At 32.2% G+C, this 15659-nt stretch overlaps 1 protein-coding gene across 50 annotated transcripts in view; it reads right to left on the reverse strand.

Moving 5' to 3' along the window:
* The window catches only part of RIMS1 (regulating synaptic membrane exocytosis 1), a gene marked incomplete at its 5' end in the record, with an annotated part of 450322 nt that overhangs the window by 69420 nt on the left and 365243 nt on the right, over positions 1 to 15659 (reverse strand). For 33 of the 50 annotated variants that reach the window (XM_081034434.1, XM_081034420.1, XM_081034418.1 and 30 more), the window contains one exon: positions 12238 to 12404. The exons of the other annotated variants lie outside the window; for them this stretch is intronic. In XM_081034434.1, coding sequence (XP_080890560.1) covers positions 12238 to 12404 — 167 coding nt within the window. The remainder of the gene's footprint in view (positions 1 to 12237; positions 12405 to 15659) is intronic. 50 annotated transcript variants of the gene reach the window in all.

The following is a 15659-nucleotide window of genomic DNA, read 5'->3' on the forward strand; positions in this document are numbered from 1 at the left end:
TTTTATATCTTTTGTTGAGGGTGTTTAAGATACCAAAATTAAATTTCACAGTCACAAAAATATAAACAGCAGTCAGTAAGAAAGCTCATGTTTTGGATTCTATCTTTTCATAGTTATCTCAGTATTTCACAACTGTCTATTATAGAGATGAAAGGTTATAGCTGATCAGATACACGTTAAGGTAGTAATAACACAAAATTTTCTTTCACTTTCTAGATTGAATTGATACATTAGTAGAATTGATGTACCTCAAGAAAATGATATAAATATAATTAGTTGCAAAAATATATCTTGTGGTTAGATATAAAACCAATTGCTCTAATCGCAATAATCATTACTTAAATTATATTATTTATTGAACACTAACTATACATCTCACATTGTGCTAAATATTTTAGAAAGTATAATTTTAAAATATAAATGAGAAAATATAACATGGAATTATAAAATATAAACAAAAAATAATTACTCTATGCATGATAAAAGAGATTTTTGAAAATTCGAAAACTGATCTCAAGGTCTGTCATGAAAGGAAGGCAAAAGTACGTATTATGATAACAGCTGATGCCAACTCAGTTAGATTTTCAGAGAAAAACACAATTTCACGTAAACATCAGTGGAACTATTTCACAGGTTCTCTCTGGAGTAGGCTGTAGTAGCTATCATTCATTTATTTCTCATCAATTTGGCCAATGGCAACACAAGGAAACCATTGCCTACAGTCTCCTTTCTGTACTTCACTGGGTCCACACAACTAAATTGCAGATGGAGAAGGATTACTTAAAAATGCACTGGGAAACTCTGGGCTTCACAGGTCTTATCATTTAAGCTATTTCAATGTCAAAATTACTTTTTCTATTTCTCCTTTCAAAAACTTTACTAATATTTAAAAATAGGCAGGTTTTTAGAGTCAACAACAACAACAAACCTATGAGCTTTAAAGAGAGAAAGACCTAGATGCTAATGATAGCATCATTACTTGCTGTTTTTGGCCCTAGACAAATCTCAGATACCCTATCATGAAAAGAGAGAAGCACCAACTGAGAATGAAAATAATCTTTGTCAAATATATGCAATTGTAAAATAAATAAAGTATTATAGCCACAAAGATTATTATAAGCCCCATACCATACTGTCCATGAAATTATAATTATTTGTGGTGTAGTCATCATTCTTCTAGTTGTAGCAATTATTTTGTGTCAATCTGTGGCAGGTGAAGATCTATATTAAAGGTCTTTTTTGTCTCTTTGTTTTCTTTCTCTTGTTTTTTGCTTGTTAGCAACCAGTACTGAGCATGCCTCCCCATTTTACTGCTTCCATTGAGCTTTTAGGACCGTATGTATTTGCTCCTGTTCATCTTGATGTACATGGTATCCTGTGGTCTTGGCCATGGCTAACTGAACAAAAGGCTGGCGTCTGAGTTGAAAGCAGCCTTCGAGGGCAGGCTGGCAATCTATACATTGTCCTGGCCTGGGGGCTCTGATTATAGAAGGTGCTTTATTTGATGACCACTCCCTTTACCTTAGGCCTACCCATTCTTCCTCCTTAAATTCCAACATCCTCTGAGCTACCAGAATCTCTTCCTGTCTTGTCTGGACTCTACCTTTACTTTTCACATTACTTCTCCATTCACCAACTTGCATTCCTCCTCACACCACCACCAGTCCTTTCTCTGCTGGAGCTACTTTCTCTCCTTATTTTCCAGCTGTTGGCTCCCTTCATCTTCTTTGTCAATGTCCCTGATAGCTATTTTCTACAAGCATCTTATATATCACTGCCAGCCCAACGTCCAATTCTCTTTGCCCTGCCTTGGCATTGGCCCACTAATTTGGGATGAAGTCGCTTGGGCCATAGTTCTTGCCGTCTACACCAACATTTTTTTCTTCTTTATTATTTTCATTTTAATTACCTTTAAGTGAGTAAATTTTAAGAAGTCAGGAAGATAGTGATACATTAAATATGATCTTCTATATCTAGCAATATGGTAGATGATATATTCTGAAAATCCTGTCACTGAAAATCCCAAGTGTCTAGAATTGATGAAAATAATTATAACAAATACCCATTAAAATACAAAACTAAGTCTAAGTATTACCTTGTCTTGTACACCTGAAACTAATAAATAAAAAAAAAATAAAAAAAAGAAAAAGAAAGAAAAAACAAAACAAAACAAAACAAAACAAAAAAACTAAGTTCACAAGAGAGCCAAAGCCTCTTAGCCAAAGGCCAAGAGGGAACTGAAAACAGATTGCTGAGTACGTTATGAATGTCTTGAGAGGTTTTTTAAGATGAGAAAGTTAGAGCAGGCTAGTGAGAAGGCAGACCTTAAATCCCTGCGTAAGCCAAGATCCTTAAGAACAAGGAACAATGGGCGTCTCAGTCTAAGCCCTATGGGACCCTTACTAGTGGCATTTCTAATGCATGCATTTCAGGAAAACAGAAAATGTTCCCAAAATGAAGTTCTAAGACACATGAAAAATGGTTAGTAAAAAAACTAGAAAACATGTGAGTTAATCTAAAGCCTCAAAAAAAAAAAAAAGACACCTGATAATGGAAGAAAGAAAACAACATATAATTAGAACACTGGAAAAATATGTAAATGGTGAAGGAATGGTAGCAGAGCTAATATGTACTATAGCTATTTGTTTTCCTAGGGGAGAATAGAGGTAATTATTAATTTTAAATTATATAGAAGGCCGGCGCGGTGGCTCAGGTGGTTAGAGCTCCATGCTCCTAACTCCGAAGGCTGCCGGTTCGATTCCCACATGGGCCAGTGGGCTCTCAACCACAAGGTTGCCAGTTCAATTCCTCAAGTCCCGCAAGTGATGGTGGTTCTGCCCCCTGCAACTAAGATTGAACACAGCACCTTGAGCTGAGCTGCCACTGAGCTCCCAAATGGCTCAGTTGGTTGGAGCACGTCCTCTCAACCACAAGGTTGCCAGTTCAACTCCCACAAGGGATGGTGGGCTGCGCCCCCTGCAACTAGCAATGGCAACTGGACCTGGAGCTGAGCTGCGCCCTCCACAACTAAGACTGAAAGGACAACAACTTGACTTGGAAAAAAGGCCTGGAAGTACACACTGTTCCCCAATAAAGTCCTGTACCCCTCACCCCCCAAAAAAAATCTTTAAAAAATTTTATATAGATATACATTTGAAACAATAAATTAGGCACCAAAATCATAGAATTAGCATAATTTCCAGAATAATAGAGGGGAGATATGAAATGAAAACAATTCTATTAAAAAACAATTAGAAAAGAGGAAAAACAGAATAATAATCAATGGAAAATATAAAATAAAATGCTAGAAATAATTTCAAATATATAAGAAATCAAAATAAATGCAAATTGATTAACGAGCCAATTAAATAATGGAGATTGTCAAGCTAAAAGTAACAAAAAAAATCTAAATCCAGTTATACGTTATTTACAAGGGACATAACTAACAGATATGGTCGCACAAGGGTTGAAAGTAAAAGGATGTGAACAGTTAGACTGAACACTAAAAAAAACTACTTATGTTATCATATAAGACAAAATAGACTTTAAAGAAAAAATAAATTATTATTAGAAATGAAGAGATTCTTTACATAATGATAAAAGGGTTAAATTACCAGCCTCTTAATTCTAGCTCAACTGCTATGGGCCATGGAAATTCAATAGGTTGCTTCACTTTTATCTTTATTTGTAACATGAGATTATTAACAGGGGTGTTACAGCAATCATGATATTGTATCTATCAGAGCACCTGGAACACAAAGAGGTACTTAAATATCAGGATATTTTTAATATACTAAAAATATAATAATGTACATGTTACATAGTTACGGCAAAATTATAAAAATGACACATGAAATAGGTGAAGTTTGGGAAGCACTGGTTAAGAGTGAAAGGATACTGTATCCATTCCAAATAGTAGGATAATCACCACAGAAATATGAATATTTGTCCAAAGAAAGGGTAGTTAATGTTGATAACTAGAGTTCATGCCTGGTGACCTTTAAATCAATTAGCTGCCAATAGATATGATACTGCTAGGTGTATGATCTGCAGTCAGTTCTCTAATATGCAAATAAACATGTAAAAACAGTGCTACAAGTAGAAATTTAAGGAGCTATTAGAAAATTTCCGTCATGTGTTTTTTGGCATAAAAATCTAGTAAAAATGTGAGGTCCTCTCAAAACAGTCACCCTCCTATTTGATAGCTAATACAGCATTGAACATCCTTCATATAGCTGGTGTATGTGATAATTACAACACACCAAAGACGAGAGGGTCACATAAGTGGCCCTTGAAGTCGTCATGTACTATGAAAATTATATAGCACTGAAGAAACGTTGTCAACATCTTAGGAGTGGCTTCTTATACCTGGGCCTGATCTCTCATGGAAGCAGCATACTTCCACACCTGGCATGAATCCAAAAGGTGGTATTATGGGACATCAGTCATAACCTCAGAATAAATACACTGTTCCTCTCTTCAGTGACTAGTAAAGATCAAAACCGCAAACATGTCCTGTACAGTGAAGAGGAATTTGAACTTTGGGGGCAGATTTTTCTCTGAAAACTATTCCCGGGGAATAAATTGGTTGCATTTCAAAGTTGCTTTAATATTGTCAGTTCACTTTAGGACTCATCACCTATGTTATTTTCCTTGCACTTAAAAAATGTATAAACTTTACATGTCTTTAGTGATCTGTTACATAGACGATATGCTGTTAGCAGTACATAAGTTATTTTCTTGTATATTGTGAGGAAAATAGTAATTACGCAGGGAGAATTAAATTTTTATTTTATTTAGCAACAGAATATTAAACATGTAACTTCTTTCAGGATGATTAAATCAAATTGGAAAATTATAGCCACTTATATGCAATCAAAATGTAATTTAGACAATATCATAAACAGACAACGTGGATTATATAAATAAAGTTATTAACAAGGTTTGTTTTTGAACTTTCAAGTTATTAACAAAAATTTATTCACCTTGAATAAATTTTTCATATCCTCTTCCAAAGACACAGACTTATTTTTCTAATTAAAGAAAAAATTCTAATTATCTATGATTTCCATTAAACATGCTTTAAAAAGTACTTTAAATGTTAAAAATAATCTAATTCCATTCTTTTTTATCAAATTTATTGGGGTGATATTGGTTAGTAAAATTGTATATGTCTCAAGTGTATATTTCTATAATATATCATGTATACATTGCATTGTGTGTTGCAAGGAGTCAGTTATCCTTCCATCACCATATACTGTATTTCCCCCAAATTAAGACCTAGCTGGACAATCAGCTCTAATGTGTCTTTTGGAGCAAAAATTAATATGAGACCTGGTCTTATTTTCCGATAAGACCGGGTCTTCTATAATATAATATATGACCGGGTCTTATTTTACTATTTGACCAGGTGTAATATAATATAATAAATATAATATGATATGGTATGGTATAGTATGGTATGATATGATATGATATGATATGATATGATATGATATGATATGATATGATACCTGGTCATATTAATTTTTGCTTCAAAAGACTCATTAGAGCTGATTGTCCGGCTAGGTCTTATTTTCAGGGGAAACATGGTATTTGATCCCTTTTACCCTCTTCTACCATTCTAATAGAACAAATAAAGCTACAGGGAAGTAGGTTTCTACAAATAACAAAATGTTAAGACATACTTTTAAAACTCCATTAGCAATGTTTAATTATTTTCCCACCACAGATAGAAGTTATCTCTGAGATCTAATTATAAATGATCATTTGCACAAATAACCCATCTTTATAAGATATTCCAAGTTTCAATTAAATTTTGAACACTCCATTATAACTGACCATTTTTATTGTCTTATTATGTATTAGTAAGCATTCATGTAATATTCTATTGACCTTCCCAGAATTTAACTAATAGTAAATCTATAATGAATTGTCAGAGTAGAAAGGTGAAAACAAAGCAGGCTGGAGCTGTTTCAAATGGGACGAGTGCTGCTTCATTTCAAACTATATTCTAAAATGTTTGCAAGGAGAACCTCACCAGGAAAAGTTACTCACCCATCCCCAAAACTCGGTAACTGACTATCACAATACTGTAATGTCTTGTGTGTTACTTATATTCACAGGTCAAGTGGTATTTTGCATATGTTATGAATATAGCATGATATAATGATTTAGATATATGGCACATGTGGTTATATGGTATATTGATAAGTATGATACAGTTAATTTTACCACAAAGGGCACATGGTACATTCTTTCTGTCTCTTTACAGCTTGAATCTAGTTACAGGAAATAATAGTGACAATGGCTCATCAATCTTGGACTATTAAAACTAAGAAGATGATATGAAAGAAGCCACTAGAAAATCATGCAAATACATTTTATTTTTCAGATAGTCAATATCCAGCGTCTTTCACTCTATTCTAATTCGTTGTTTCCCCTATCATCATATTTTCATGTTTTGCTTCTTTCTTTTTAGTACTTTTGTAGATCTCAATAGACTTTGTTTTTCCATAGTACAACAATCAGGTATATAAAATTATGTATGTATAGCTCTAAGAAAATTTCCTCTTTGGGGGGAGGAGGGTGGGAGATGAGGGTAAGGGGGAACAAATATATGGTGATGGAAGGAGAACTGACTCTGGGTCGTGAACCCACAATGGGATTTATAGATGATGTAATACAGAATTGTACATCTGAAATCTATGTAATTTTACTAACAATTGTCACCCCAATAAACTTTAAAAAAAAAGAAAATGTCCTCTTTATCATTGAATCATATTAAATGTCAGTTGGCATAATAAGTATATACGAAATAAAAGTTTCATTTTGTTATTTTGAGCTATTAATACAGCAAATAATTTTCCCGTTAAGTATTTTTCAAATGGCATCACAAATAATCCAAAGATCATTTTTAAATGTCTTGCTGAACTGAAAAATTCTTATGAAATATGGGGCCTTTGAAATTTTCTGTAACATTTTTCAAATACAATTGCAATATCAGGATTGATTTCCCAGAGCATATTAACCTATGCATTTATTTTCGATCAGAATTTACATTATCAAATAATTTAACTTATACTTTTAAATCCCCAAATATAAACATATTTCCATAAGTAAACATATATGCTTACTTATTATATCTACTAACAACAAATGCCAAATTTTAGTAAATTTATGGCTACAAGATTAAATTGTGTAAAGGAGATAACTTCTCTTTAAAATCCTTTCATATCATTCACACTATGAATACAGAAAACAAATATAATTGCATTTGAAAATATTCTTTCAAAGGGGGAATGATAAAAAGACCAAAAACTATTTGCATCAAATTTGCTCTTCAAATGTTTATTAAAATATACCTAGCTATAGAAAGCCAACCTTATAGACCCTGGGGAACATATGTTACAAACGTGAATGCTGTTGGAAAATTGTTGGTTTTGACAAAGCTTCTAACATTGTATAACATCTGAGATAAATTATAGAATTATGCTTGCAATTTGCTTTTAAAGCTTGATTTTGTATTAAACACCTGAAATTTGTCTTCCTGGAAAGAATTCTATATATGATAAAGATGAAAACAATTTCAGAGTTATAGCATAAAAATTGAGCTCCTTTTTGGGATGAACATTTAGATGTAAAAATAAACACAGAGAATTCAGATAATTCGACATATTCTTTCTGGATTCTATTATATGTGCATTTTAAATTATTAATTAGCCATCTCTACTCATATACCGTGCATATTTTGTAGTTGGATGGGAAGACATTCTTTGAGGATATTTAAGTCCACACTAAATTAAAATTGTAAGGCACATGCAAAACAAATCTGAAAAACTAAGAACCTCAAATTTTTATTGATGCTTATTATTTTGAAGGGTTGAGTTGATTTTGTGTCACAAGAAACATCCTAGCAATTAAGTTACAGTTTTTAGTCTATGCTAATTTTTTAGAATAACTTTTAGTTCATTATATCCACAAAAGGTTATTTACTTTAATACAAACATTATGGTCTATTTTTTTCTCCTATAGTTCCCCAGTATATATAAAGTTTGAAAACATGAGATATATTTTGAACTCTTTTGAATGAACTATGGAGAATGCATCTGGACGAAGGAATGCCCTTTTTTACACAGAACCACACAGAACACACAGAACCATATGGTTTAGATACTAGCATCCCTAAATGGACAAGATATTTGTTGCATAATCAAACACAGAAATATTCACAATATGACTGAAGGATTCCTAATATTCTTTAAAAATTATCTTTTAGAGATTGACTATCTAAACATATTTCATATTTTTCAGCCTATAAATATCTTATAAGTGCTTAATTTTATTTGTACCTAATAGGCCTTTTGAAGCTAACTTTATAGTCTTGTATTTTTTAGGCAGAAGGATGATAATTATCTAAAAAAAAATTTCTGAAGCTGTACTCAGAACTCTGCAGAATCTTAATAGATATATCTATGAAAAAAGCTTTCCAGAATGAAATAACTGGTATATATTAGAATAAACAATAAACCTTAAAAACAATAATGTCTACTGTGAATTATTAACAGAAAAATGTAGTAAGCAGTGTTTGGAAAACACTGGTCTATACATTACACAGAAGGCTATGCACTGCTCATTTCGACATTTTCTTGATTCATAATATACTTGGATGGAGGAAATCAAAATCATACATGATATTTTAAGTGCCTACATACTGTGGTTTTATATAATATGGATAAGATCATGTCATGTGGTTTCTTTCTATAGTTCTTAATGAGAACACAGGGTACTTGGTTGACTTTCAGGGTACTGAACACTGTCTTTGGTGAATGCTGTAATGTCTTCAAAATCCTTTAATTGATGTCCAGAATAAAATTCATTGCAGGCAATGTATAATAAAACATTTCTTGTGTCATAGGATGATTTGAGGAAAGACATATACAGGGAACCAGAATATAAAAATAGGTTTTAAACTTTTAAATAGATTATCATCTCCTTGAGAATGTGGCCTAGATATTATACTTTAATGCAGTCTTGGAAAATAATGAAGTCCTTACATATAATAGGAACTCAAAAGTTTCCTGCTGCTTATTATGGCACACGAGTACAAATACATTCTATCGTAATTGACCAGACTTTCCATTTTTTAACCATGAACTTGAATTTTAAAACCTATGCAGATGTTCGGTATTAAAAAGTCAAAAAGAAAGTGTTAAGAACCAGTAATACATTGAGAAACACCATTCCTCACAGAGTTACTGGTAGCTATGAAAACAGGAGATACGAATTTAAGGATGAAGGACCTGCAACCTTTGTTCCACCTCAGTGAGACACAGCATTTTTATACTGATGTCATTTCTTCTTTTTTTTTTCCTTGTTTTTTCCTTTTCATCCCAAACCCTCCTCTCAGGTTTTTAACCACAGGGTTGATGATGGATGCAAAATAACTCTGTGTGTGAGTGTGTGTGTGTGTGTGTGTGTGTGTGTGTTGTGTACATGTTTGTGCATGAGGATATGAGAATATATAAGGAGAAAAATGTACATGAAACGGTAACTAGATTCTAAATGTCAGGAGAAAGATCTGACCTTTCCCATATTGCACTTTTTCTTCTCTATTCCTCTTAAGTATTCTAAGAAATCAAATATGTACCACATATGGAGAATCACTGACAGAATGTACAGGACTAAAAGAAAAATAGCTTGTTAGTTTAAGGGGAAACTTGTTTAGCCATTAGCTTTAGTGCCTAAACTTACATAATCCACTTACATAAAAAATAACTCCCAGCTCATATGTGTTTTTTTTTCCCAATAAATACTTTAGATTTATTATTATTATTTTTTTTATGTCTAGAGATGAGCAAGCCTTTCCTTCTGTTAGGCCTTTAGATTGTGGGATCATGTTAATATAATCAGATTTGGGGTGTTTTAGGTACTGGTTAATGTCCGAGGGTTCATCTCAATATCTTTTTATTATTTTTATTACTTTTTATTAGTTTCAGGTGTACAAGACAAGGTAATACTTAGACGTTCATCATTTATATCCCTCACACTGTGGACCCCCCTCCCCCCATCCACTATCCCTCTGACCTCTCACTGAGCCATCACATTATATATATAAAATTAGAGTTGGCATTCATTATTGTTTAGCTTCTGGTGTACAATGCCATGATCAGGCATCCACAGTATCCCTGAGGTGTTCTCCCAAATAGGACGCATGTCCATCGGATACCCAACAAAATCTTTACAACATTATTGAATACCTTCCCCAAATTAATTTTCAAAAAAACCCTGAGGCCATCTTGTGGTTACCAGCTGCTTCCTAATCCCTTCACCTTTCCCCTCCAGCTCATATGTGTTTTAACTATAGACATGGGAAAGGGAAGCTGAAAACAGAGAAATGCGCTGAGAAAATAAATTTTTCATTAAGAAATTTATTAGTACCCTTTTTAAGTCTACCCCTCTCCACACCACTTTCACTAAATAAAAGTCATATGGATCAAGGAGGCAAATAATCTATCTTTCGCTTCTTGTCACAATATAGCTGTAATTAGGGCAGATGTGTTAAATGGCATTTTCCCACATGGGCTCCAATCCACTAACATGTTGTCTCTTACTGATCTCCTTTGTACATTATCATAATCCCTGGTTGTTGAGCTGTCTAATGTTTCTCTCTTCTTTGATTTATTTCCTCAAAAATCACATAGCCAATTTTCCTGAAAAAAAATTTTGTTTGAAAAATTCCTCTTCTCTTGTAATTTCAAGAGAATGACAATGGACCCACAAGTATTCTTGCAATTGGTTAGTAATTTGAATTCTATGATCTAGCAATACTTTATAGTATAGGACTCAAGGTACTTGGCTCTATTGTGAACATAAAGTAAAATTACCCCAATAGTTATGGTTTTATAATAATTTAGTAAACTGTTTGTACTGATTAAAAGTGACAAAGTCCATGCATAGCACTCTTTATTGACATTTTTGCTAAACTGAGTTGGTTTTGACATATAATTCATTAGTATTTTAATAAAAAAGGAATCTATTGGAATAATTTTCACACTTAATCCTAAGCAACTCAATAGGGCAACATTCTTTAGCTCTTCTAATTTTCTCAAATTTTAGAGAGGTTAATAATCTGTTAAGACCAGATGCTGATAACATCAGAAATAAAGATAAAAACATGTTCTATTATTACAATATCTTAAATTGTATGTAGATTATCAGAATATGACGTTGTTAATTAATAGTAACATAATTACTCTTAGTTTTCTTCAACAGATGGGGTAGGTGAAGGGAAATCCAGGAAGAAGCAATGCTTATGATACATTTTATTGTATTTCATGAAAATGTGTGATATCAGACTTTCAGAGTATCAGAAATGCAATTGTTCCTATTTTAAACATTTATATTTCTTGGGCATTTCGTCAACCCCCAAATTCTATCAATGAAACTTCTATTTCTGGAAAGCAATTTAGAACAAGTATAAAATTACTGTTTTACTTAATTAAGGTGGTACTTGGATTCTTGAGGTCTTTTGCCTTTCGGCAGGGTATTTTGCCAGGTAAGAACACAAGAGCACTACTGGTGATTTAAAAAACATGTACATTTCTTACAGTTTGCACAATGTAAACTAGGATGTGTATTTTGTTATCGCATCCACTCAATCCTACCCTGAAAGTTGACCAAGTGCTATGGGGTTAAAGAAGAGGTCGGCAAATTACGTATAGCTCATGGGAACAGCTTACTTCCGGTTTTTGGTAAATAAAAGTTTACTGGAATCTAGCCATGCTCATTTGTTTACATAGATTTCACACTACAACAACACTGTCGAGTAGATGTGACAGACCCTGTCCTGCATCCCCTGAAATATTTACTATCTGGCTCTTTACAGAAAACATTTTCTGATCTGGACTAAACAATGCTCTGTGGATTTAATCATATTAAAAGGAAGCTCCTGCAAATGTGACTCTGAGCAATCTCTAAAATTATGACTACAGATATCAGCTATGTCTGATAGTAGACAGTACCAAACTGTCTATCGACGACGCCACACAATAGTTAATAAATGTGTAACCCACTCCAGTCCCAGTTATTTTAATAAAGCATTACTATTTCTGGTTTGTATTAATTGATCTAAACTGTATTTAGGTCAATTAATAGAACATTAATTATTCACCAAGCTAGTTGCATTTTTATATCACGGTAAAAACCCAGTTTATATAAACAGTATTGCCAACTCACCTGATTCTACCCCTGGGGCGCTCAGATTGCTCTGACATAAAGCTTGTGCTGCTGAGGCGTGAGGCACTGCTGGTTCTGGAAATGGCGGACACATCACTGACATCACTATCTGATGATTTGGCAGAGACGTTATCACAGCTTCTGTACTGATCTTTATGTATGTTATACTAAAGATTAAAGACAAGAAAGTGTGAGCTCCATCATCAGATCATAGGAAAAAGAGTTATACATGGTGAGGTTAATGACTAGCCAACATCAAATAAATGCGAGCCTTCATAAAAAGTTGGTGTGGAATCTAAAACAATCCAAACACTAACATAATATATGATTTCCAATGTAAAACTCCTATATCCTTTGAAGGATACAAAATTGTTTATGGAACATAAAATTGTAAGTGAAACACAAAAATTAAATGGTTGGTTGGAAAATTCATTACTTACTTGCACATACTCAAAATTGTGTTATTTTTTCTATAAGATTCTCTTTTCTCTCTGTGTTTTCATTACTGCCTGTTTTATTCACCTCTCCATGATCTAGCCTGCTTTATTATACTCTCTCCAGGGTCCAGCCTGCTTCCACTTGTCTGTGCTTCTTGATTCTTTCTAAAACTATTCAATTTACCCTATTCTAAGACATTGAGCTCTTTAAAATTTCTTTAAAAAATATGTCTTTTCACAAAAAAAAAGGGTTGATATTAAAGCAGAGGGGCTGTGCCAAAGATGAGAAAAGCAATAGCAGCAAAGAGTGGACTTTGGTTTTACACTTTCTATTATGGTTTACTTAGATATTTTCAGATTTAAACTACCAACTCAGTGTTGAAAGTAAAAACTGGGATTCCTATTAAAATTTCAATATACACTACATCTTATATTTAAATGTCTTTAAATTTGTCTTTCGTATTCATTACCTAAGATTTTAGAAATCATTAGGGAAAAGATTAAAACATCAAAGCTGTCAAAGCAGTTAAGCCATTCTTTCTATTTCACTGTCTTATGGTAACTGATTACACCATAAATAGCTTTATATATCATACATTATTTTCATATATATTTTAATTACAATAAATAGTAAGTTTATGAAATTACACATAACTTTATAATATATAAGTGACTCTCTTATCTTAGGTACTGGAAGGTAAGATAACCTCTTATATAAAATAAAAGAACATACAACGAAAAGAGACTCATGACTAAACTTTGAGTATTTAAGTTTCTTATCAAGCAATTGAATTTTAGATTTATGTGTCAAGGTGTGAAAATATCAAATCTTTGTTTAACCTGAGAAAAAACTCATCCATCCACTGATGCTCAATGTTGGATGAGTTTTAATGAATCTAAAACAAACCAAACTCTCTATTTCTAAAAATTTGTATAAACAATTGTCTTGCGAAAGTATACTAGATAAACTGATGCTAAACTGTGGATCTGTATATAGAAAAAATATATAATACAGTATTTTAAAAAAAATCCTAGAGAAGGGAATCATCTTTATTTAATAAGAACTACTCAGATGAGAGTAGTTCAGGCCTAGGTATTTAAATGTTTTAATTCTTCATCTCTTGTGTCCTGGGTAAAGAGTTTTACATCAAGCATAAAGACAATTCCAGTATGGAATATGTAAAAGGAAATTCATATATGGTATGTCCAGAACTGAGCTATTTATGCAGCTTCATGTATGATCTAAAATTAACATGTTTTAAGATAATGTACTCAAAGTAATGTGATAATGTTTTATCAACAAATTCTGTCATATCTGATGGCATGATCCTGACTGACATGCTTCATTGCAGTCAGAACCGTTTTTTACTCATAGAGTAGATGTGAGAAAACTTTAATACTGCATACATAGCAAAACCTAAATTTAATAGTGTTACACCTATATTACTTGCTTTTGAAACTATTTTGCTAAGTTTGCTAATAAGATACATAATTTTTATAATGTTTCCAAACATATTGAAATAATAGCTTATCCATGAGAATATGAGAAGAATTTAGGCAGCAGATTTTCTGGCATTGTGTTGACACCTAGAAGAAATGCTCCCCTTATTTGACAAATGTCAATATAATAGTGCAGACTGTTGCATAGGGATATGTGAATATACAAGGAACTATTTCTCCAACAAGAAAAGAATTAACCATCTCTTCCTCAACCTTTTTGTATATATACTTTTGCTATTCCAGCGAAGAGATGAAACAAGGGATTTTAAAAGACTGTGTGTCATATTAAAATTTTCTGTATTTGGGTAAAGAATAATTCTTTACAAGAATAATTCTGCATAATTCTGACAAAAGATCACAGTTTTCTTTTTACATTGGTTATCTGAAGGAAATGAATGACTTTTATATTCACTTTTTACTACTATATTTACTTATTTGCAAAATCTGTGAAAGTTTAAATAGTCACTTTGGCTTTTTATCAAGAAGAATTTGCTCAATTTACTATTTAACAATTGAACATTTTAATGTAAATACATTAATTACATTTTGAGAAACATAATATCCTCAGGAGGAATGCATACTGATCAGACAGCAGGGAAATTAGTCCTTAAAGTAGAGGAAGCTCTAATTATAGGGCTGTTATTTTTATAAGTAATAATAGACACTCAGGAGCTACCTACGGTACCCATCACATGAATCTTGGTTGCTGTTCCTGGGTTACAGAAACATAAGCACTCTAAAATGTGAATGCCTAAATTCAAATTCACTCTCCAATTATGAATTTCACCCCATCATCAAGGCATGCAACTCTGCAGAATGTCAATGAAAAAATAGTATGGTGTCACATTTTAGGGATACCAAAGTAGTTTTGTGTTTTGTTTTCAAAAGCAAAGTTAGTGCTAATTCCTATTCAGGATGGATATTAGGGTCATTTGTTATTTCACAGGAGGTGCCAGATTTGAAACATGTTAGGAATTATACTTTATTTGTATATAATTCTTTGTTCTGAAAAAATTTAGTTCTACTGGTGTTTGGTTATAAATATTTTGAGAATGGCTAACTAATTTCTAATTTGGCAGAATTTCAACTAAGGTGTATTGTTTCATCTAAAATGTCAAGTAATTTAAGATACTAAAAAAGAATAAAAGAGTAAGGTTAAAAATTAAATGTATATTAATGTAAATGTATATAAATGTAAATTTACAATAATAGTGGTGCTTAAATTATAAAAATGAATGTAAATTATATGAATAAATTATATGTAAATTATAAAAAGGTTGAGGTAAATGGATAAAAAATAAAAAAGATAGTTTTTCAAGTATTTGAGAGAGATTTAACTGAAATGGCTACTGGAAACTATTTAAACATTTTATTGTTAAGCCACAATATGAATATTAGAATTGTGAAGAGTAATATTATATCTTTTACTTGACATATAAAATAAAAGACTATTTGTTATGCAATATTATATATTTTCCTATCTTA

Source organism: Rhinolophus hipposideros (assembly GCF_964194185.1).
Source record: "Rhinolophus hipposideros genome assembly, chromosome: 3".
NCBI lineage: Eukaryota > Metazoa > Chordata > Mammalia > Chiroptera > Rhinolophidae > Rhinolophus > Rhinolophus hipposideros.